At 44.1% G+C, this 24,331-nt stretch overlaps 1 protein-coding gene and 1 long non-coding RNA gene across 6 annotated transcripts in view; one reads left to right on the top strand and one right to left on the bottom strand.

Annotated features, from left to right (window-relative positions):
* LOC118148765 (uncharacterized) overlaps positions 1-24,331 on the bottom strand; it is a 393,523-nt gene that overhangs the window by 29,388 nt on the left and 339,804 nt on the right. Inside the window, exons 4-5 of one of the 3 annotated variants that reach the window (XR_008477323.2) lie at positions 23,766-23,867; positions 4,642-4,707 (exon numbers count right to left, since the gene is read on the bottom strand). The exons of 1 other annotated variant lie outside the window; for it this stretch is intronic. This is a non-coding gene — a long non-coding RNA (uncharacterized LOC118148765). The remainder of the gene's footprint in view (positions 1-4,641; positions 4,708-23,765; positions 23,868-24,331) is intronic. One more of the 3 variants, XR_013528610.1, reaches the window with a different exon arrangement.
* Positions 1-24,331, top strand: part of CLSTN2 (calsyntenin 2) — a 669,035-nt gene that overhangs the window by 628,993 nt on the left and 15,711 nt on the right. For all 3 annotated transcript variants that reach the window (XM_002759542.6, XM_078354097.1, XM_078354096.1), the window contains 3 exons: positions 10,783-10,949; positions 19,532-19,680; positions 21,636-21,853. In XM_002759542.6, the coding sequence (XP_002759588.1) occupies positions 10,783-10,949; positions 19,532-19,680; positions 21,636-21,853 (534 nt within the window). The remainder of the gene's footprint in view (positions 1-10,782; positions 10,950-19,531; positions 19,681-21,635; positions 21,854-24,331) is intronic.

The following is a 24,331-nucleotide window of genomic DNA, read 5'->3' as shown; positions in this document are numbered from 1 at the left end:
GCCTAGAGCAAGTAGCCTCTCTCTTCATTGTAGGGAAAGGTTTGTGCAATCGGGATGAACCTGGCATCACAAAAGAGGTCCCCTTCCTCTGTGTAGCTGTGGCTAGCGTGCACCTCTTTGCTATCACTTCTGCATCTAGGATAACGAAGTACTCTCAGGATGGAGTAAGACCCTCTCCCGTGGCTGAGCTAGATGCTCCTAGCTTTAGAAAAATACCAGGTTCCTTATTTCTCTATGGGTCACAAGGGAAAAAATCATTTAAAAGACTAAATTAATCTGTCCTGTTCCTTAGATTTCCTGCTTACCCCTTTTTTTTTTATTGTATTTGGGCGCTGGGGTACATGTGCATGTCCTGCATCCTGCAGGACTGCTGCATAGGTACATACATGCCATGGTGGTTTGCTGTCTCCATCCCCCCACTCCACCATCGCCTACGTCAGGCATTTCTCCAGGTGTTATCCCTTCCCCTCCTCCACACACCAGCCCCCCCCGCCACCCCCCCCCGCCCCACCTAGCCCTGTGAGTATTGTTCCCTTCCCGGTGCCCAAGTGTTCTCATTGTTCATCACCTGCCTATGAGTGAAAACATGCAGTGTTTGGTTTTCTGTTCTTGTCAGTTTGCTGAGAATGATGGTTTCTAGGTTCATCCATGTGTCTACAAAGGACACAAACTCATCATTTTTTATGGTTGCATAGTATTCTATGGTGTATATGTGCCACATTGTTTTTGTCCAGTCTATCATCGATGGGCATTTGGGTTGGTTCCAGGTCTTTGCTATTGTAAACAGTGCCGCAATGAACATATGTGTGCATGTGTCTTTATGATAGAATAGCTAATAATCCTTTGGGTATATACCCAGTAATGGGATTGCTGGGTGAAATGAGATTTCTATTTCTAGATCCTTGAGGAATCACTGCACTGTCTTCCACAATGGTTGAACTAATTTACACTCCCACCAACAATGTAAAAGTGTTCCTTTTTCTCCACATCCTTTCCACCATCTGTTGTCTCCAGATTTTTTAATGACTGCCATTCTAACTGGCTTGAGATGGTTAGACAGAGTCTTGCTCTGTTGCCAGGCTGGAGCACAGTGGCACAATCTCGGATCACTGCAACCTCTGCCTCCCAGGTTGAAGTGGTTCTCCTGCCTCAGCCTCCTGGGTAGCTGGGATTAACAGGCACCCACCACCATACCCAGCTAATTTTTGTATTTTTAGTAGAGATGGGGCTTCATCATGTTGGCCAGGATGGTCTTGATTTCTTGACCTCATGATCTGCCTGCCTTGGCCTCCCAAAGTGCTGGAATTACAGGCTACTTATCCCATTTCTAAGAACAAAAATTCAAGTTCTACTCATAAACTATAAATATTATATACTCACATCTGCCTCATTTCTGGACCTCTAAACTGGGCCTGATCACCCAGGTACTATAACCCAACTGTGCAAGGGAGTGAGTCAGGCAGGCTGCCAGTTGTGCCAGACCAGTGCTTTGAGGGAGCCCTGGGGTTTCCAGGAAATGCTGCAGCACATGGAGGTCCAAGGCACTTCTCCCCATCATGACCAGAGTGACTGTTTTAACTATTTTGTGTTAGCCATTAATGAAAAGGCCTCGGAGGCAACACAACATATCTACAACCATCCGATCTTTGACAAACCTGAAAAAAACAAGCAATGGGGAAAGGATTCCCTGTTTAATAAATTGTGTTGGGAAAACTGGCTAGCAGTGTGCAGAAAGCAGAAACTGGGCCCCTTCCTGACACCTTACACTAAAATTAACTCCAGATGGATTAAAGACTTAAACATAAGACCTAACACCATAAAAACCCTAGAAGAAAATCTGGGCAAAAACCATTCAGGACATAGGAGTAGGCAAGGACTTCATGACCAAAACACCAAAAGCATTGGCAACAAAAGCCAAAATAGACAAATGGGACCTAATCAAACTCCACAGCTTCTGCATGGCAAAAGAAACAGTCACTAGAGTGAATCGGCAACCAACAGAATGGGAAAAAATTTTTGCAGTTTCCCCATCTGACAAAGGGCTGATATCCAGAATTTACAAAGAACTAAAACAGATTTACAAGAAAAAAACAAACAAGCCCATTCAAAAGTGGGCAAAGGATATGAACAGACAGTTTACAAAAGAAGACATACATGAGACCAACAAACATATGAAAAAATGCTCATCATCACTGGTCATTAGAGAAATGCAAATCAAAACTGCATTGAGATACCATCTCACGCCAGTTACAATGGTGATCATTCAAAAATCTGGAGACAACAGATGCTGGAGAGGATGTGGAGAAATAGGAACACTTTTACACTGCTGGTAGGAGTGTAAATTAGTTCAATCATTGTGGAAGACTGTGTGGCGATTCCTCAAGGACCTAGAAATAGAAATTCCATTTGACCCAGCAATCCCATTACTGGGTATATATCCAGAGGATTATAAATTGTTCTACTATAAGGACACATGCACACGAATGTTCATTGCAGCACTGTTTACAATGACAAAGACCTGGAACCAACCCAAATGCCCATCGATGATAGACTGTACGGAAAATGTGGCACATATACACCATGAAATATTATGCAGCAATCAGAAATGATGAGTTCGTGTCCTTTGTAGGGACATAGATGAACCTGGAGACCATCATTCTCAGCAAACTGACACAAGAAAATGAAATACCACATGTTCTCACTCACAGGCGGGTGTTGAACAATAAGAACACATGGACGCAGGGAGGGAGCATCACACGCCGGGGTCTGTTGGGGGGAATAAGGGAGGGGCAGCGGGGGGGTGGGGAGTGAGGAGAGAGAGCATGGGGAGAAATGCCAGATATAGGTGAATGGGGAGGAAGGCATCAAATCACACTGCCATGTGTGTACCTATGCAACGATCTTGCATGTTCTTCACATGTACCCCAAAACCTAAAATGCGATAAAAGAAAAAAAAAAAAGGAAGAAAAGGCCAAGCAAGTTTGAATAAGCACTGTTCTAAGCACTTTCTCAAAAAGCTACCACCCTGCTCCTTGCCTGATCCTCATCTATTCTTGGTGGAGATCTCACCTCAGGGCAGGCTACCTGTGACTCCCCTTTAGTAACTGCCTCGGTCCCTGCCTCTGCCAGGGGGCGCTCCTCCAGTGTTCTGGGCTGTGACCCTCCTAGAGTGTCCAGCCTTGCCTACTCCTACTATGACACCTCCCTCTAGTCTTAGATAAGAAAGGTTTTCTACCCTGGACCCTGGTGTTGCTGAATCCCACTCTCTACTTGACAAATAAGGCAGTAGGATGTAGAGAAGCTGTTTCTAAATATTAGAGCCTGTAAATGGAGATGCAGAACCCTCATTATGGCTTTTGAGAGAAGCCAAGCAAAGAATAGGAATGGCCAAAAAGAGATAAAAAGGTAGAAATAACCCCTGAGAGTTGCAGTAAGCAGTAATGTATGATGCGTGGGTATAGGGAAACTGGAGCCTCATATAGTCCTGAGATCATGTGGTTGCACATTTTCAGGTCTTTTTTTTTTTCTTGCCAGACAATAGCATTAGTACAGAGGCTTAGAGTGCATTCCTCCACTTAATAAGCTTGATCTAATTTCATACAAACTTCTCTTAATAAAGTCTGTGTTGAAATTATCCTGAGTCCCTAGGGTGTCTACAGCAGGAAAAAAGAGGCACATTCTAGCATAGTCTGCCTTACATTCAGGTCATGTTTTCCAAGGAGTTCTTCATGAAGCTCCAGTCCTACCCCTTCACAAAAAGGCCAAGGTCAAGTTGGGGAAACAGCATAAGCCATTCCTAAACCACCACATTTGAGGGTCATAATTGCCTGTTCACTTATTAAAATAAGGTTCTCAAAAGCACTCCAGTAAAGCAATCTGAGTTTGATTCAGGTTCCTCAATCTTATGCAGCCATAGAACTCACTCTGTGAAACATCTCAATGGAGTTATTAATGCGGTTCTTCCCTATTAGGTCAAGAGTTTGTAGGAGGCAAGGGCTAGCTGCTCTGAGAGATCCTCTCCTCACCTTCCTTGACTTCAGGACCTATATAGAAGATTGATAATTAACATTTGTTGAATTATATCCTATTCTTGAGGCTATTCTGACAAAGGCATGTGGCTTATGTTCTGGCACACACAGAAGTAACTAGAAAGATGTCTCTTAATATTGTCCACATTAAAAATCAAGGAAAGATTGTTTTAGGTCCTGGAGTCCATTTGACATGGGGGTGCATTTGGTTTGAAGATAATACAGATTAAAATCAAGTTTAAAGTTCAGTGAATCATGTTTGGAAACATGGTATCACTGAGTTATACTTTTAACTTTGTATCATATTTTGAAGATGTGATTAATTAGATTTGACAAGGGTCTGAAAACAAAAACAGTATGGTCTCTAAGAGACACACAGTGGAGAGGGAAAGAGACCCTGAAAAGAGAGAAAGAAAATTCACCTGATATATCCCATCCTGGGGTTCCTTGGCTCTTTGCTCTGTATCACTGGCTGCTGAGTCTGAGTTGTATACAGCCAGGGCAGTGCTGAGCATCTTACATGTGTTCTCATTTAGTCTTTACAACCTGACGCATAGCCTAAGTATGACCCCCATTTTGCCAATGAGAAAACGGATTCAGGGATGATAAGTACCTTGCTGTGAGTCATACAGAGCTGGATTTGAATGCAGATCTATTCAAAGATCTCACTCCTGTAGGCCTGTAAATAGAGATGCAGAACCCTCATTGTGGCTTTGTATGTTCTCACTCCAGAGGCCTCACTCTTCCATATACCGGTGGACCACCACAGCCAACTAAGGCAGGCCAGAGGATTCTGGATTGACCCAAACTCCCTTGGGATTTTTCACAGAGATTGGACAGAGTCAAGCTAAGGACTAACAACAACTACAGGCCCATCAGGCATCATGTTGAATAAGGGGAGGGGTGAATTTGGAGTCAGTAGAGAATTTCAGAACCTTCCAATGCTGCTTATTTGCTCTAGATCTTTGAAGTCAGCATCTTCCTCTCTCAGGCCCTCAGTTCCTTTACGTGTAGAACAAAATAATAGTCTAGGTGATATATGAAAGCCCTTCCAACTCCATGAATTCAGTTTCTCAGCCCCAGAGAGCTGACATTTGTAGTCATCCCTAAGTTGTATGTTTCATTCACTAATAATGCTACACAAACATTTGCTGGAAAGGCTGCAGAGGCAGGTTCATAAAAGTGAAAGCATTGAGAAAGCCTGTGGGAGTGTGTCATGGCCAGCCACAATGACAGGTCATCTGTCCCCACAAGCCACCTGCAGCCTACAGCTGTGTAAGCATTCCCCCTGGATTGTATGGACAGAGTTTTAAAGCTGCACTTATAGAGGTCTATTACACACTTCACTTAGTCTTTTGCATTCCATAGGTATCTCCATCACTGAAATGAGGAAGTGAGACAAAGCAAGATTTCAGATGGTCTCGTTATTTGCATTGCATACAATTGATACCCAAGTATCCATGAAATTGTGTTCATCAAGGGGCATCCCCAGGAAGCAGCCATACAGAGGGAAGCATCAAACCCCAGCAAAGAAGATACATGGCCCCACTCCTTTCTGTGTGTTTCTCAGACTCAATAGCCATGGGAATGACAGCTGGAAAAAACAACAGCATCCTGAACACACTTTACACAGGAAGATACTTAGTATGTTCACACTACATAGCTTTTTTTTTTTTTTTTTTGAGATTAAGTCTCACTCTGTCACCAGGCTAGAGTACAGTGGTGCAATCTCAGCTCACTGCAACCTCTGCCTCATGGGTTCAGGTGATTCTGCTGCCTCAGCCTGCCAAGTAGCTGGTACTACAGGAATGTGCCACCATGCCCAGCTAATTTTTGTATTTTTAGTAGAGACGAGGTTTTGTCATGCTGGCCAGGATGGTCTTGATTTCTTGACCTCATGATCTGACCTCCTTGGCTTTCTAAAGTGCTGGGATTGAAGGCCACCACACCTGGCCAATGCATGCATATTTTTACCTGAAAATATACTTAGAAGAGAGAGACACTGGTTCAAAAGCTGTATTTATCATGCATGAGCCCACCTTTCAAATGAAAGGAATCTGGAGGAATCAGTGTGTAGCTCTTCATTCCTGATGCAAACTCTGACTCAGAATAAGACAGGCTGCATTAAATCGTGTTTGCTACATACAACTGTTTTTTAAGACAACCATATTCTAGCAAACTTGATACTAGTTACTGGGAGTTGCTGCTTAAGCCAGTCTGTGTCCACAGGGCCAGTAGAATTGAACATTTTCCTTCAGCATTGAGTCAACTCCAGGCCCCTTCTACTTTTCTCTCTGCCATGACCCCCCCTTGGGACAATGAGCTCAAAGCCAGGGTATATTTAGATGGAAGGTAAGCTAGAAGAAACAACTAGGAAAAATTAAGAGAACAGAAGCTAAGACTTCAAAAATATAATCCCTCTGCTTAAGGATTAAATAAAGTAGCATGTGAAAGAACTTGTCATGTTTCAAGAGTCTAACAAATGATGGTTATTTTTTTCCCTCTTACGTATTGGACACATTGCCTACATCAATTGTTCGGAAATGAATCATGTCCTGCCTTAGAACATCTATCATATTGGCAATTTACTCATATTTTTATTTTATTTTCAGTGCCTATGTTATTCTCTCAAATAAATGTAAGCTTCTGAAGACCATGGTTCACCTCTTAAATTAACTGAATCTAACAGAAGGCCAGTCACACAGAAAATGCTTTAAAAATGGGTGCAGATCTAGCCTCAGGAATCCAAAATCATGTTTGCAAACATTTAAAGAAGGTTCTTTATAGAAAAAAATATCAGGTATTTTTTCCTTAAGATGATTCAAAAGCATGTTTATGTCTAACCAACAAAGGAGTCATGTGGTCTATGCAGACACTCTAGATATTCAAAGGAAAGAGATTTTAAATGTGTCTTTTATTTTGTTTTAAATCCTGCATCACAACCACCCGAGTGCAAATAAATTCCAAATTTTATACTGGCCTCCTATTGAAAAATGCTCATTGAATCAATTTCCCTGATAGAGTATATCACACATCTGATATTGAGTCAACATATAGAACATGAGTGTATTTTGCTGAGAGAAGATGGCTGGTAGGAAACTGTCTTAGCATTCAAAACAGTGGCAAAGTTTGGCCTTCGAAGCTAAAGCTGCTGAGTGAGCAGTTGCAGAGGGCTAGAGGATAGATCCCAGTGGGCTTTCTCTCAGTCTCATTCTAGGCCTGGCTGCCTGGCACCACCAGGCAACCTCAGCTGGTTCTGTTCTGGGCATGGGTGGATGTACTCACACTATAGGAACATACACTTTACCACTTTGTACTGGTATGGCCTTTGGTCACCTACTTCCCTTCTCTAAGCCTAAATGTGTTCATCTGTAACTATAGATGAGTATCTACTTCCCAGCAGTTTTATGAAGATTCCATGAAACAATGTATGCTGAGTATGTCACATGGTGTTTGGTACATACTGCATGCCCAGTAAATAATAGTTGTTGTTGAATTTGCTGCTCCAAGGAGAAGGAGGCTGAAATGAGATGACCACCTGCCCTGAAGAGTGGCAGTGCCACCATCCACACACAGGCTCACACCCTCTGCCTGCAGATCAACAGAGATGCTCCTTTGCTGGAACAGGAACGTGCTAATGGCTTCAAGGAGCATTTTATGCATGGGAGCATTGAGGATTTAAATCAGAAAATCCCAGTTAGCTTCCCCACAGCCATGGGTCATCTCAGCCATTTCCTCAAAGCCAAATCTGTTTAGAGCTTTTTGTAAACTGAGTACCTCAAAATAAACTTATTCTTTTATTTCCAAAGTAAAGATGCTTTGGGTGGCAAGTAACAACACTGTGGGTCAAAATCCATAAAGATGGATGAGTGGCACCCCAGGCTGAGAACATTCCAAGGCAGAGCAGGGCAGCTCAGGCGCCACTCTTCCCTGCTGGGGCTCTCCTGGCACTTCCCTCCTCCATGCAGGGCCTTGGTCATCGCCAGTCTGCTGGCAAGATAGCTTCAACAGCCAACCTCCCATCTTCCCATAACTGTCTCCAGGAAAGAGAGCAATAGTTTGTTCCAGAAACTTTAAGAGGGAAACTTGAAGCTTTTTATACAGAAGTTGACAATCAGCTTATCTCATGATACTGGCCTCAATTTGGTCTCATGATTCTTCCTGGATCAATTCCTGTGACTTATTGATTGCCAGGTGATGGCTTCATCCTAGGTCCCACGTCCACCTCTCAATCTATCACGGGTGTAATAGGGATGGAATAATCTAATTAGCTTGAAGTAAAGAGAGTCTGTCTCTGGAGCGCGAGTCAATACCTTAAACTTTAGAACTGCCTTTGCAAAAGGGAAGGAGTGAGATTGATATTGGAAGGAACAGCAATGCCCACCACTCTGCTGATATTCAACTCACCATCTCCTTCAATTCAAGCAAACAATTACAAAACGTCTGCTGTGTGCCAGGCATGGTGCAGGATGCCAGGAAGACACAAGATGCCCAGTGTTGTTGACAGGAATAAATGAGCCGGCTTACACAAAGTGCCTGTCGCAGCACTCAGTCCCTAAAACTTGCTCAGGATTGTCTTCATTAAAATGAATAATGCATGAGTGATCCCTGCCATTCAGGAGAGAAAGACTCTGACTAATAAATTAGACCAGTGTGCACAGAGCAATGAGACTAAGGCTGTGGGTACACAAAGGATAGAGATCACAAGAGGAGTGCGCAAGGCCCAACCCCACAAGAAGCTGTAGCCCAGTGGTTCTTAACCTTGACTTCACATTCGATTCACCTGAGATGTTTTCAAGACTCCCCATACCAATTAAGCCAGAATCCCTGGGGATGTAGCCCAGCACCAGGCATCAGTTTGTCTTTCTTAAGATCTCCAAATGATAAAAATGTGTAGCCAAGGCTAAGAAACACTGTATTTTAGGCTACGGAGAACATAAACACATACCTGTAAACAATTAGCTAGCAATGCCAGGTGGTGAGGGGTATGCTAAAATGGATCAGGGTGGGGTGGGGCTCCAGGCAGGGAAAGGGTATGAGGGTCAGGGAGGCACATGGTGGGCAGAGGGGAATCATGAAGGGTTTCCATGCACATCGGGAAACAGAAGTCTTAAGGGGCCTTGAGGAACTGTGATATTTGCCTAATGTGAGTTATTTGGGGATGATGTCTCAGTGTGAAGAGGAATGGGTTTAAGCAAAAGCATAGGGGCAGGTGTGGAAGGTATATGGATCTAGATCCAATCAGGAGAGAGAAAACTATAATTTCAACAGAAAAAAAATGAATAAGGGCATTAGAGCAACATGGAATTAGTGGGTAAGAACTCTAAAGAACACAGGAATAGAATCTATAAGGACCATCCACTACTCAGGGCTGAGATAGAGCATCCCAGGGAAAACCTGCCTATCCCCAAGCTGAGGTCTAGACTTTGTTGGCACAGCATGGCTTGAAAAATAGCAGAGAAGTTGCAGGGATGTCATTTGTTGGAAATCTGCCCTCTAGGGAGCCGGAGAAGCCTTTCACAGGAAGGTGTCTCGTAGGAGCACACTCTTAGCAACTGCTAGCAGCAAAGAGGGCTGGGGAAGCTGCTGACCAGGGTTGCAAGAGCCAGACATTGGGGAAACTGAAGGAGCCACCAAGAGAGCCCAGGAGAACCTGGAGGCAAAACCCAGAAGTGTGCCTAGGAGCAAACAGAGGCCCAGGGAGCTTATGAAACCTTCCTGGCAAACTAGCAAAGCTGGAATTCAACCCAGGTCCATCTTTTCTATGCATTATTCTTCTCTGAACAAACAGGAGTACAAGATCCAGGCTGTGGAGGTTGCTCAGAGATGGAAGGGGCCTGTGCTTAGGTTAGTGACAGAGGTCTCCTGGGGAGGTGAGGCTTCAAATGGACCTCAGACACCATATTTGGAAAACAGGGAGAAAAGAGGAGGAAGTGGATTTCAAGCTGGCATTGCAACACAAGCACTTGGAACACACACGTGGGTAGAAGTGGACCTGAGCTCCCATAGGCCTCAGCACAGCTAGGAGAGAGTGTGGTAGCAGACAGAAAGCAGGCGATGAGGGGAAAGCCAAAGATAGAATGGAATCAGGAAGTCCTTTTAGGTCAAAGGCCTTGAATTTAAGCACGTGTGAAATCGACACATCATGAGAAAGGCAGAGCTCATAAATGAGCGTTTCTAGGATTCCTCAGTCACATGCCAAGCTCTCAGTGGAATGTAGGGAAGCAAATGCCAGCTTTGAGGTAGACGGCCTAGAACTAGAGCATCAGCTCCAACGTTTAGCTATATGTCCTGGGGAAAGTCATGTTTTTGAGTCTCAGGGCTCTGCACCTGCCAGGTGAAAACAATGCCACCACATCCTTGCCGGCTTGTTCAGATGAAGTTCCTGGCAGAGACTGGCACAAGGTAGGCCTGGAGTTTAATCAATAACATCTTCCTTCTCCCTCCTATTTTCACTCATGAGACTCCTCCAATCTCCTAAGACAGTGTACCCTTGAAAATAACCCTTAAAATTCAGAACTGCCAGGATTCCTAAATCTGGTGCAGCCAGGGAGTGCCAGAGCATTAGCAGCATGTAACTTCTTACTGAGATTCTGGCTAAGGTGTTCATCACTGAGAAGGAAAAGCTCAGGTTCAGGGGACAGACAGTCAGGGTATCTTTGGCTGCATGGCCAAGTGGTGCCTTGAGGTGCTGTTTCCTACCTGGTCTCCACAGGGAAAATGACGGTGTTTTGTTTTTTGTTTTGGTTTTCAGGAGGAGAAGTCACCAAACCACGGTTTACTCAGTTCTTTCATGGCAGCCTGGCCAGTCTCACCATCCGCCCTGGCAAAATGGAAAGCCAGAAGGTGATTTCCTGCCTTCAGGCCTGCAAGGAAGGGCTGGATATTAATTCCTTGGAAAGCCTTGGCCAAGGAATAAAGGTAAGGCAGGAACTGGCATTGCCCCCAATAAGACAGTGATTCATGATGCCCAGCCTGCCCAGTGCCAGCACACAGCGGGAAATGGAGCTTCCTGGAACATTGCACAGAAATGGCTCCACGGCAAAGTGCAGCCACGAGATGGGAGATCTGGGGGGAGATTAGTAACCATTACTTCCACTGTGGACTTCTGCGGCCATCTTCCAAAACTTCCAGATCAAGTCCTTGCGTATAAGCGGTCCACTACACAGAAGCAGGCACATGTTCAGTATCTTCCTGCAGGAAGTTGTTATATCTCGTTTGTGTGTTAGTTGGCTGCTCTGTTGTTTATTTGCCTAAAGGTACTGAAGGATGCAAGAATGCATTTCAAAAGCATAAAAAGTCAACAAAAACTTAAGACCTTGTGAAATACAAATTTAAAAGGAAAGTGGAAACCTGGGTGGGGTGGAATTAGAAAGCAGGTGTGGAGGTCATTTCATCTTACATTGTTACTTAAAGGCCCAAGAAACATGAGCCGGGCACAGTGGCTCACACCTGTAATCCCAGCACTTTGGGAAGCCAAGGCAGGCAGATCACAAGGTCAGAAGTTCAAGACCAGCCTGACCAACATGGTGAAACCCCATGTATACTAAAAATACAAAAATTAGCTGGGCGTGGTGGTGCTCATCTGTAATCCCAGCTACTCAGGAGGCTGAGGCAGGAGAATCGCTTGAACCTGAGCGATGGAGGTTTCAGTGAGCTAAGATTGCCCCACTGTACTCCAGCCTGTTGGATAACAGAGCAAGAATCTGTCTCAAAAAAAAAAAAAAAGAAAAAAGAAACATGAACAGTTAATGATTTGTATTGTTTATGCAAAATAGAAATATTCAAGTGATCTCAGAGAAGCAAAGGTTCATTTGAGAGAAGCTCCTCCTGAAGGGGGCAGGGAGAGATGTGACTGACTGTAGCCTCAGCAAGAACCCTCTGAAAGGCAGGGTCAGTTTCTAAACTCACCTGGCCTTACAAAGCGAGCACATGGTAGTGCTGGCCCACGGAGCCCTGAATAAAGAGCAGAGCTACTGTCATTGTAGCCCCCACTCAATCACAGTGGACGCCGGTATGAAAAGGCAGTCCTTCAGCCTCCTCTGGAAGTTGGAACAGCCTAGCCTGTGCCTCCTGGAACACAGATAGCCCCGTGACACCCCAGCAGTTGTGAGGGTTTCTGTTCTTGGCCATTTCCCTAGAGAGTGTGACAAAAGCAGAGGTTTCACAGCTGGCCACCATCCCTGACCCAGCACTGCCCGTGGGCAGCTCTGCCCTGCCCTGGGCCTGCCTCACCTGGACAGGGAGTCACCACTCCAACAGAAATTTCCAGATCAGTAGCCTACTGCTAGTCAAGCTCTGGCACTGGGTATCTCTGGAAAAGCTGCTGGTCTGAGAGTATTCTTCAAATTGCAGCCACTTCCACAATCATTCCATGGACATGCTAATATTCTATTATAGGCTGGGTACTGAGATATGAAAAGAAGTGTTCTGCGCTTACCGTCTTCAAGGACCTCGGTGACACAAACAGACATTTGTAATCCAGTTGATGACTACAACAATGACTATGAACATTAACATTTACTGAGGGTCCCTCAAGTGCCAGACACTGTGTGTCCTAAATGTTTCATGGGTATTGATTCCCAGAACACTCACATGACAAAGGAACCATAAATATTCCCATTTTGTATATGAGGAATGAAAGACTGAAGGAGATGGGGAACTAACCTAAGATCCCACTGGGCGCAGTGGCTCACGCCTGTAATCCCAGCACTTTGGGAGGCCGAGGCAAGCGGATCACCTGAGGTCAGGAGTTCAAGACCAGGCTAACATGGTGAAACCCTGTCTCTACTAAAAATACAAAAATTAGCCAGTGTAGTAGTGGTGGGTGCCTGTAATCCCAGCTACTCGGGAGGCTGAGGCAGGAGAATCACTTGAACACAGGAAGCAGAGACTGCAATGAGCCGAGATTGCACTACTGCACTCTAGCCTGAGTGGCAGAGCAAGACACTATCTCAAAAAAAAAAAAAAAAATCCCAGAATTAGTGATGAATAGATTCAGTCTCAATCCAGAGATCCAGAACCTTAGAGAATGGCAGTCAGGGCAGGCTCCTTGGAGGAGATGAGGCCAGAGTAGAATGTTTATAAATAGGTAGGAACCAACTAGGAAAAAGGCAGGGGTGGAGAGGTGACGGGAAAGAGGGAAGTCATTCCAGGCAGATCCAAAAGTGTGAGTGATGATGGAGGGCTGAGGAATAGCACAGGATTCACCAGAACTTCAACAAAGCCAGTGCTATGAGTGTCTACCTGCAGGAGGAAAAAGGTGGAAGGTGCCACAGAGATAGGCAGGGGCCACATCAGAGGCCACCTATTCACGTAGTTTAGGTGTTTACATTTTTTCTGTCAGCAATGGGGAGCCACTGTAGGCTCAGGCAAGGGAGGGTGATCTCGGCGTATGTGGGGTTTAGGATGCTCACCCTGGAGACTGAGTCAGCATGGGGAAGATGGGAGGAGTACAAAAGTCACGGCAAGGCAGGATTGACTTTCCAGAACATTGTTGAACATGGATTAGATACACACACACAGTTGCTCTCAATAGCTAATCACCGGTCCTTGGGGCAAGCTCAAAAGACATCTCATATTGGAAAGGCCAGTCTTGACCTACTGTTGGCGTTGCTTCCTTAGAGTTCTATCAACCCAGTCATGGAAAAATCTATCCTCCTAACGTCTTCTCTTTTTCTGATTCTAAATGTACTCTCTGCCTCTGAGTAGATCTTCTCTGCTCTCAACCATTGCAGGCAGGCACAGTTTCAGGGTGGTAGGCACTACAGAGCGAAAACACAAAGATGCTGGGCCCAAAAATCTCGCCTTTTTATTAAAATTACAAATATACGAACCACAGCAATTTCTACAGAGTAGTCATGGCCTATGAAAAGAGGAGGTGCTAAAGTAAGTGGCACAAAAACTGGGGACTGAGGAAGCAAAGCTGACTTTTCCGGATGCTACCTGTTTATAACCAAGCCACTGCAAATGATCCTTTTCCATTCCTAGGGCGTGGCTGGTAAGAACTAGAGCACTGTGTGAGAAGTTAATAAGATGCCCAATTTATGGAGCACCACTGGGGGCTATTTTATGTTCATTACGCATTCTCCTCACAACAAATTAAATACTATGACCCCATTTCAAAACTAAGGGACTGGGGTTCAGGGATTTGTCCAAAATAAGTTAATGTTCTTTCCTCCATACCAGCAACTCAGATTAGAAGACATTCTTAAAAATCATTAAAATAAATTTCCTTCCTTTCCTCCCTCCCTTTATCCCTCATGTCATTTCAGAATAATGACTATTATTTTATTTTCCAGTTACTGGCCTCCTCTCACCTCTCTGGCTGGTAGAGAGAAGTGAGGCCCTTTTGTGATTAAGGAAATTCTCTACCTGATCACAGGGATCACAGCCCATGTTTCTTACTTTACTTGTCTTCTTCTGAATCATGCATATTTATGAATATTTCTCCAGCATGTCTGAGTCCTGAAATGGTCTAGTGGCTGCTGTCTTGCATCCATGCAAGATACTGTGGAATCACCACATTCCTGAGTAACACCCTGTTCTGATCTTCATAGCACAGTCCTTGCCAATTTGTCATCTCCATCATGTGGAAGAACAGGAAAGAGCAAGAATTTTAAAACTAGACACTCCTAGGTTCAAATCACAATGCTGATTATTTATTAGCTGAGTGGCCTTGGGCAAGACACTTTAATCCCTTAGTCCAAATCTCTCATGTATAAAATAAACATAATATTATTTATGTTGTAGTGATGTTGTAAGAATTTAATTATATATCTAAATTATATATACTTTAGATATTATATATTTTTAGTGTATATATATATACTATATATGTATATATATTGTGTATTATATTATATATATAATACATACACACACATATATATCCTAACAACCTAGTAGATGCTTGACAAACCATAGCTCCCTTTTGTTACAAAGGAACTTCTAAAGTGGCAAATCTTCATCTGACCCCACTCAGAGAAATGGTTTAGCTGAATCTGTAAGTCAGAAAAATCAGAGTCCAAATTTTGTGTTATTTACTGAATATGGACCGTAGGCAGGCAGGTGTCAGAGAGAACAGCAGGGTTCCTGTTGAGTCATAGCTAGCCTGCTCTCAAACAGCCAGGGCTTTGAGCAGTGATTTCACTGGTGGTCCAGCCCGCTGGGGGGTTGCAGATGCCACATAAACCTCTAAGAGAAGTCTGTAATAAGAACACCATTCTTCAAGGGCTATCTGTCTAGGACCTTCCTGGCTCAAAGAAAGGCTATGGCCACAGCACAGATACCCAAGGGGGAGTGAGCACTATCACCCTTTGCTGGAGACCCTGGCATGCCACCATCTCCTGCCTTGGTAGAGATGCCAGTACAAACATGTCTCCTGTTTAACTAGACACCCACTAAAAGAGCTGGAAATACCACAGTTAAAAAAAATAACTCAAAACCTGCTCTGGAGGTTTTATTGACCCTGCAAGAACTATGTTGATGGCTAGGCCAGTGCCCACCTTCATGCTTTGTGACACGCCTCCCAGTGCTGTGGCACAGAACAGGGTATTAACCAGAGATCCAACACAGTCTCTTCCAGTCTCTCTCCAGGTGGCTGCAGAGGGATTGTGACCTCTGCTGATGGCCATAGGATACTGCTTACCCATCCCTCTAGAAGAACCTCTTGATTTTCCTACACAGCCCTCATGTGAGGCTCAGAGACCAGCCTCCAGTGCAGACCTATTATCTACCTCATGCTTTTCATGTGCTTGACCCTGCAGTGGTGCTGAGGAAAAGTCAGTAGCCCTGCCCTTGAAGTCCTCACAGTCTTCTGGAGGATGCAGACAGACAGACAGCAACAGCACAAGACTCTGCTATAGGAAGATGGTGCAGGGGACAAGGCTGGAGAGGAGGGGCAGAAAAACCTCTTAAAACATAGATGGTGTTTGTAGAACAATGACCTTGAATCTTCCCAAATCTGAAACTGATGACTTGCGAATACCTCAGCACTAATCATGACTCACTAGCATGAGGCAGCTCCAGGGATAAGCACCCTAAGCTGCTGAGGCCTTCCAGGCAAGAGAGATGCTGACCCAGCTACTGACTGTGGCATCACCCATGCTTATACCTGGGCGCTCCAGAATCTAGCACCAGAGAGTGGTGCTCGTGGCCAGATGTCACAGCTCAGAGAGACACCACTCCTCAGGACTTGGAAGGACAGAAGAGAACTGAATACAAGGACACAAGAGCAGTGAAGGCTGGACACAAAGACTCAGTGCCGGCATAATTACAGTAGTAAGAATTATCATCCAAGCTATGGCATATTTAGTATCTTGTAAGTGCTAGAAACGTTATACATATTATCTCATTTAAGACCCACACAGACAGATATTAATTTCCCCCATTATTTAGACAAGGAAATGAAGTCTAAAGGGGGAAAGGAAGTACTCCAAAGTTGTACTTCATAGCCTGTACTGGAACTAGAATATTAGAATCCACAAAGCCCATGGTCATTCAGAGATGCCTTATGGCCTTGGGGAAGTGAGAATCAGGCCTGGGAAGTGCCATTTTCCCAAACAGGCTAAGCTGTTACAGTAGCATGTGACCCCAAACCTCAAGCCTCATGGGCTTAACATTACAAGTTCAGTTTTCTCTTATACTCAGGAAGGTGGGGTGGGGTTTCTGCCTAGAACGCTGCAAGCCACTGAAGTGGAGGGAAAAGACGCTGCAGCATCCTACAGGTGTTTCACTGCCTCAGCTCAGAAGTGCCACACCTCACTTCTTTTCCTGCCCAGTGGCCAGAGGTATTCATGTGACTCTGGCCACATGTGGCACAAGGTGGCTGAGGAGTGTAGCCTCCACAATGCCCAGGAAGGAAAGGAGAACAGGGTTTGGCAAGTACCAATAATGACTTCCACAGAGCTTGACTGAAAAGACAAATGAGAGAAAAAAAGCCCCTTCGAGGAGTGACAGGAGATGATAGTGTAGGCTGGAGACCCTTCACTAATTCATCTAACAACAGCTTTCAGAACACTAAGGCTAAGTTCTGGGATGCAGGGATAAGAAGCAGAGTCCCTGTGTTCATGAACTACTGGGCATTGAACTATAATGGTGGTATTACCATTTTGTAAGTGCTACAGGAGAAAGGCACCAAAGCCCAGTGGGAATCAAAATGAGAAAAGCTGGGAGGCCTCATGGAGCAGGTAACAATGACACACTCACACAATGGTCAAGGTGACAAAGATTGAGCTATCAGTTGGCTAGGGGACACCATGTAAGGGACTTAGGTGGTTCAGTGTCACCAATGGTGCTCATGAGACATCCACCTCCTGTTTCAGTCCAGACACAGAACACCCTTATAAAGACATTTAAGTCAGATCAGAAAATGTTAATACACATTTTTCCTTAAACCTATGAAAATATATACTCAGCTCCTCATGCTAAGAAAACTACAAATTAAAACTACATTAAGATGGCATTTATCATTTATCAGATTGGCAAAAATCCTGACATCTGATAGCATGCTGTGTTGTTGGGGAATTGAGAGAAGCTGCATTGTCCTACACCGTTGGAAAGAGTATGTGTTGATATAATCCCTAGCAATGGAGAAGTTGGCAACATTTATCAAAGTTAAAAGTGCATATACTCTGACCTAGCAATTTCACTTGTTGATGATCCTACAGTTGTGCTTGCACAAGATTATTCATTCTGACATTGTCAGTAAAAGATTAGAAATCTTTTATTTTTCCAAATGTCATTAGGAAACTGGTTTTAAAGATTATAGTTTATCCCTGCAATGGAATATTATACACCTACTAAAAAAAGAATAAGGAAGCTTGTCATGTACTGATAGAGAAAGATCTCCAAGATATGAGCCAAGTTAAAACAAAGTATGATATATTATGTAATGAGATACTTTTGATATAAGAAGAAAAATGGAAATCTGTATTCACTGATTATATATTTATAAGAATGCTTGAGTATAACTGTCAGGATGAGCTAAGTTATGCTACAGTAACAAATTATTTAATATCTCAGTGGCTTATAGAGCGAAATTGTATTTATTGCTCATGCTTCATGTCCATTATAGATAGGCTGCAGCTCTGATCCATACCTCCCTCACTGTGAGATGCAGGCTGCTGGACCAGCCCCTAAAGGAATGTTGCCAGTTTCATGGCAGAGAGAAATGGATGCAGCATACCATGAACTGGTTATTAAATCTTCCATAGGGAGTGAACCAAATAATATTTGTGCCCACATTTAGTTGACCAAGCAAGTAACATGACCACTGCTGAGTGCAACAGGGCAAAAACATTATCCTGAAGGGAAGGGTACCATAAGTCATACAGTCAAGCCTATTAACAATAAGGCAGACATGTATAACTCTTCAATGGGAGGGGAAACAACTAATTGTGAACAACAATGCAGTTTGCCACTAAGAAACTAACAAAACAGTGGGGACCTGTGGGATGGGACTGTGGAGACTGGGTGGATGGGAGATAGAAATAATATGGATACTTTTCACCTAATGCATATGTATATTTGAAACATGAATATGTTATCTACTCAAAAGAGTAAATAATTTTAAGTTCGGTAGCTACTTAAAAAAAGAGATCTTTGTCTCCCTTTCCCCTGCCATAAGCATTTGATGCATAATCTGAATTCACAGATATGTTTCTGATATTTCATTGATAGCATTTCCTAATAATTCTTGCTCCGAAGTATGTCAAAGTCAGTAATTCGGGGCAGTACAAGGGCAGTTTTTCCTGCCTCATTCAAAGAAGTAACTGCCTTGGGGATATGGAGAAGGCAAGAGTCTATATCCAGCTTGAGTACCCAGGTGACTCAGTGGGGAGAATTGCCGCTATGTGCCTTTGCTAAGTGTGGGATGCCATGGACTCAGGATAGAATGGATAACCAACCCAGGGCTGCTGGCAGATGTTAGGCAGCAGGTGAGTACAACTCAAGTGCTAGACAACTCAAGTTTAGCACTTGAAAAGCAACACAAAAAAATTAGATCTGAGAGAGAAAGCAAGCCATTAACTGAAAAATGAGCTTGACGGTTAGAAGCTAAGATGAGGCCTGGTTGAGGAGTGCAAGATGAATTTGGGAAACAGATCAAGGTCAAAGGCAAGACAGCAGAAGGAGTCAACACCCACGTTCTGAGTGGTCCAGACCACTGGCTACCACAGAGCATGGGACACTGTTCACCAAGGGCTGGGCTGTGAGAGCACCATGGCTGGGTTTTCAATATTCAATCCAATGGCTCAGGCCGATATGACCAGGCAGAGTCCCTGGAAAGACATCATAGAAGAGGGCTCCAAAGCCCAACAGAGAGTGGGAGGAAGTGCTTGAAAGTTTTAATACTATCATTTGTACACACGACTGCATCACTGGCAGATGCTCTGGAGGTGTTTGTTGTGACCTTTGTTGCCCTGTATAGACAGGAAGTGCTCCCATGAAACCATGTATATCACTGACCATTCCCTACCATGATACTCACTTTTGTCTTCCAGTATCACTTCAACCCCTCGCAGTCTGTCCTGGTGATGGAAGGTGAGGACATTGGGAACATTAACCGTGCTCTCCAGAAAGTGTCCTACATCAACTCCAGGCAGTTCCCAACGGCGGGTGTGCGGCGCCTCAAAGTCTCCTCCAAAGTCCAGTGAGTGGATGCTGGTCAGCTTGGGGCCAACTGAGGCAGCAGGGTTGGTCCCTTAGGAATGTTCCCTTACAAAATAGGATTTGTCTTTCTTCAGCTGCCCTCAGCTCCTGCTATTCCTATGGGGATGTCTCAATGGATCTGTGTTCTTGTTTTCTTCTTAAGCAAGATGTTCTGTTGCTTTACTACCTTGAATCCACCTTTCTCTATTTTATTCTGTATCTTATCTAATGCCTAGAAGGTACTGCTTTCTATAAATTCTCAGAGAGCTGGGAATTTGAAGTGATCTGGATATGGGATTGAAGTGTTCTGATTTAAGGGCACAGTGCCTGGTACATAGGAAGTGCTTGACAAATGTTTATTAAATCGAATTAAGTTAACCAATGCAGCTATGTTAGAGGTCCTAAATCCTGTAGGTATGCCAGAAAAACAGGAGGCATGGTTCTTGTTTCCAGGGATCAGAGTTAAATTAGAAGACACTGAAGCCTTTGGATAACTCACTCACTAGCCTATCAAATCACTTCTCAGCCACAGCAGCTGCCTTGGAGGGCTGCTAGGAGGGGGATCCCAGGAAAACTCCCAGAAGGTGGAAGTGCAGTCATTAGTTGCACAGAGTCAGGAAAAGGACTCAGAAAGAGAGGAACAAGGGTGGAAAAGATGGGTCTGCTGACTGCCACATTGTTGGATCCTGAGACAGGCACCAGTATAAAGCCCACAGATGGTAGTTACATTCAGCAGTTCTAGAACAGTGGAGGAGTGCTTCACCTCTACAGGCTTAGGGGTATGGAACAGGTACCTCCAGGTCGGCACCACATTAGAGTGAAGATGAGAGAACAGACTGGCCTGCGTCCTGCTCTGAGACCAGGCTTTTGCAAACTGAAGAAAGGTAGGGGTGCTGTGGGGTTGGCCTGGCAGAAGCAGGAGAAAACTGGGAGGAGGAGGAGGTCACCAAAGCTCCCACATTTTACCCACCCATAGAAAAGGATGGAGTAGCTCAGCCTGGAATCTACCCAAAGTACCCTTTCCTCGGGAACTTTCCCAAGGCATGTAAGATGATGGCTGCCACCAGCTGAAGGCCACCAAGCACTCCCAGAGCATCTGTCTGACCCTGGTGTCCCCCACTGTAGCCTACATCTAGATGACCAGGGGCAAGGGCCAATGACATAGTGCCCCCATGAGGTCTGACAAGAAGGTCAAATCAACCAGTGTTTACTAAGCTGAAACCATGATGCCGGCTTTGGTCAGCTTGTTTTCTATATATGCTGCATTTATACCTTTACTGTAGGACAATTATCGTTATCCTCATTGTATAGATGAAGAAACTGAGGTTCACAAGAGTTGAGTGCCTTCTTCACATTTACTCAGCCCAGGAGTGGCAGAGCCAGGCCATGGATCCTTGCTTGTCTCAGACCTCGCTCTTGTGGCCACACCATTTTTGCCTCCCAGATGCCTGGCTGGTGGTGTATCAGGAGAAAGGAGAGTGATTACAATAGCAGTTTTCTCTCACACCTAGAAAAGGCACACTTTTGTGACATCCACATACAGACATATCGTATAAGTTGAGGCAGGAGAGTTTAGCCCTGGGGTCTCAATTAGTAAGAAGGCTGTAACCCCCCAGTTAGACAACAATTTGCTTACCAAATACTAAAGCACATCACAAGCAGTTACTATCTAATTAATGTGGCCATTGTTAAGGGATAATGGAAGGTTTCATGGTTACATGTTGCTCATATAGAAAATTCCTGTTTCTCTGGAGCCAATCCTTAAAGTCCCTAGATCACTAGTGGTTTTGATTATAATGTGGCTTTAAATTTGAATGTATGCTGACATCCTCAGAGACTCTTAGGCAGTCAGGATGCCTTGTTAAGCACTGGAGGTGGCAACCCTTGGTTCCTGGCTGTATGACAGATGGTTGAACTGTTTGCTCATCAGTGCCATAACTGAGGCTGTTTTCCCAGGTGCTTTGGGGAAGATGTATGTATCAGTATCCCCGAGGTGGACGCCTATGTGATGGTCCTGCAGGCCATCGAGCCCCAGATCACCCTCCAGGGCACGGATCACTTCTGGAGACCTGCCGCCCAGTTTGAAAGTGCCAGGGGAGTGACCCTCTTCCCCGATCTCAAGATTGTGAGCACCTTTGCCAGAACCGAGGCCCCCAGGGACATGAAAACCACAGGTACAGGCGCATTTGAGGTTGTGGGGAGGGTGGATCTTAATTTTTTACAGCCATGTGAACTCATACTTCAGAACAACAGCATTGTTCGTGTAATGTATACATGGCATAAATGTGTACATGGAAGTGTAATATAGCAAAACAGACAAAGCTATAAACAAACCAAATGAATGAGAGGGGAATGGATGGTTTAGCAATGAGGGATATGAGGTTGGAGGGAAGGCATTTATACTAAACTGTAAGTGAAAAAATGCAAGACACAAAGTTACATAGTACCTACACATAGAATGATCTCAACCATTTAAGAAAAAAAAAAAAACATGGAAAAATGCCAAGAAGGACACATACTCTATGCTAACAGGGTTATTCTCTGAGAAGCACGATGACAGCCACATTTGTTTCTGCTACCTTTCCCTTTCTGCAATCGCAGAAATGTTCTATAGTGGGCATGTATTATTCTGATAATCAGAAGAAAAGCTGAAGATACATAAAGAAAAAATATAGCTGCATCTTAATATATACACTATAAAAGTTAGGTCTCATTCAGCAACATTACTCTAAGTTCTCAGGAAACTTTTAAGTTGTTATTTGCGACAACTTCATGATTGGGAAGGTTTTTCAGCAAAAGAGGAGGAATGTGAATTACCTACCAAAGAGAAACACTTAGTTACTGAAAGCTACAGTATATGCTGGGGGAGGGGAGGGGAAGGGAAGGAGGGAAACCAGGAAATGAGCAAGGGAGGGAGGGAAGAAAACCTTTGTTACTCCGAGGGATCCAAGTCTATAGGGGAAATATAACTTCGAGAACTGTCCTCTGCTGCCTCTTCCAAGAGAATATTTTCAAATTCTCCCGTCCCCCTTCCAAAAGCCACTGCTAATGATGTGCTGGTGCCTGTGGTCCTCAGTCCCTGAAGAGCTGCTGTTATAATAATCCTAATTACCCATTGCCTTAAACCACCCTGGGTCCCTAGTGAATGGGGTACTCAAGAGACAGCCCTTCTTAGCTCATAAAAAATAGATGATATTTTACCACCTGTCCAGGCAGAACAGTTTCCTAGTCACAGGCCAACGTGCCCTAAGTTGTGTGATCATTCCTCTTCCCCTCTTCTCATTTGTGGCTAAAATCAGATGGAAATAAATAAGAGTCTCTGACCTCAGTGGTTGCAGTCATGACCAAGTATGTCTGGATTTGCTGCATCTGACACCAGCATATAGTGCTGACACACAGGAAGTGTAGGGAAGAGCAATTATCTGGGTCCACATTTCACCTTCTGTTTAGGAGAGGTACAGGCAGGCACATAGTCAAGTGTCCAAGAGCTATTATTAGTGCCCTTAAATGTTTACCCCTATTGTTGTTGGAATGGTCATTATTAAGGATATCTTAGACAAGGAGGATAATGGCATTTACCACCATTGCCACTGGCTCCAGCATCAACTGCTGCCCCCACTGAGATGCTCTTTATGCTCTCAATACCAAAGACAGGAGATTCCCCCAACATGGGCGCACGCGCACACGCCAGACACACACCTCCGTCAACTCTGTGTTAGTTCACACCTTTGCTTTGCTCTCTGGATGGAAAGTTCCTTTCCTTCTCTATCTTTTGATTCCTGGCAAACATCTCTGCCTTCAGCACCTCCCCAAGGCGGCTCCCACCGCCACCATTATGACACTCCCAACTGCTGGTGCTTCCCTCAGCACATATTTTTTAGCCCTTGGTGGTGATTTCCTGTTTATTAAACCAGACCAGGAGACCCTGAGGGCTCAACCATGGCCGATTTGCCTTTGGGTTCCTGGACGAAGCACATCTTCAACACAATCGTAATCAAGGAAACTGCAGATGGAAGATAATACCCATGACGAGAGAGAACCATGAGAAAATGGCAGCTGTGACACACTCTGTGACACATTTCCTACCTCACAGAGCTCTCAGTCAGCCACAGTGGGGGTAGGAACAAGGACAGTCCGATCAGATCTGACAAGAAGCCAGCAAAATCCCGGAAACTGTGAGAAGGCCGTCTGAAATAGAGATGCACATGCAATATTGATAATTATAGACCTTCTCTTAAGTGTATGTTATTGTGCTTTTAGATTTTGCTGATTATACACAAAACCACTGTGATTGACAAGCATTTTAAAATTAAGATAAAGAAATTATTTATAATATATATCTAGTGATAAAAATATTTTTAGTATCATTCAAAAACTTAAAAGATAATTATTTAAAATAATCCATCTTTAGTGAATCCTTTCTTAAATTTCTATTTTAATAAATGTTTTATAAAATACAAAGTATATTTAGTACACTTTATAAATAAGTATATGTATTTAAATTATCTCTCTTCGCAAATTTTGCAATAAAAGTGCAAGATCAAAACCGCTTGAAGACAACTAGCCTATCATCAGTAAGATGGGGGATAATAATGGTGCCCCTTTAATGTCTATTAGGATTAGATTTGCAGAGTGCCTGGCACATAGCACAC

Source organism: Callithrix jacchus, chromosome 17 (assembly GCF_049354715.1).
Source record: "Callithrix jacchus isolate 240 chromosome 17, calJac240_pri, whole genome shotgun sequence".
NCBI lineage: Eukaryota > Metazoa > Chordata > Mammalia > Primates > Cebidae > Callithrix > Callithrix jacchus.
Note: the sequence above shows the minus strand (reverse complement) of the source record. Positions and strands in the feature narration are given on the sequence as shown.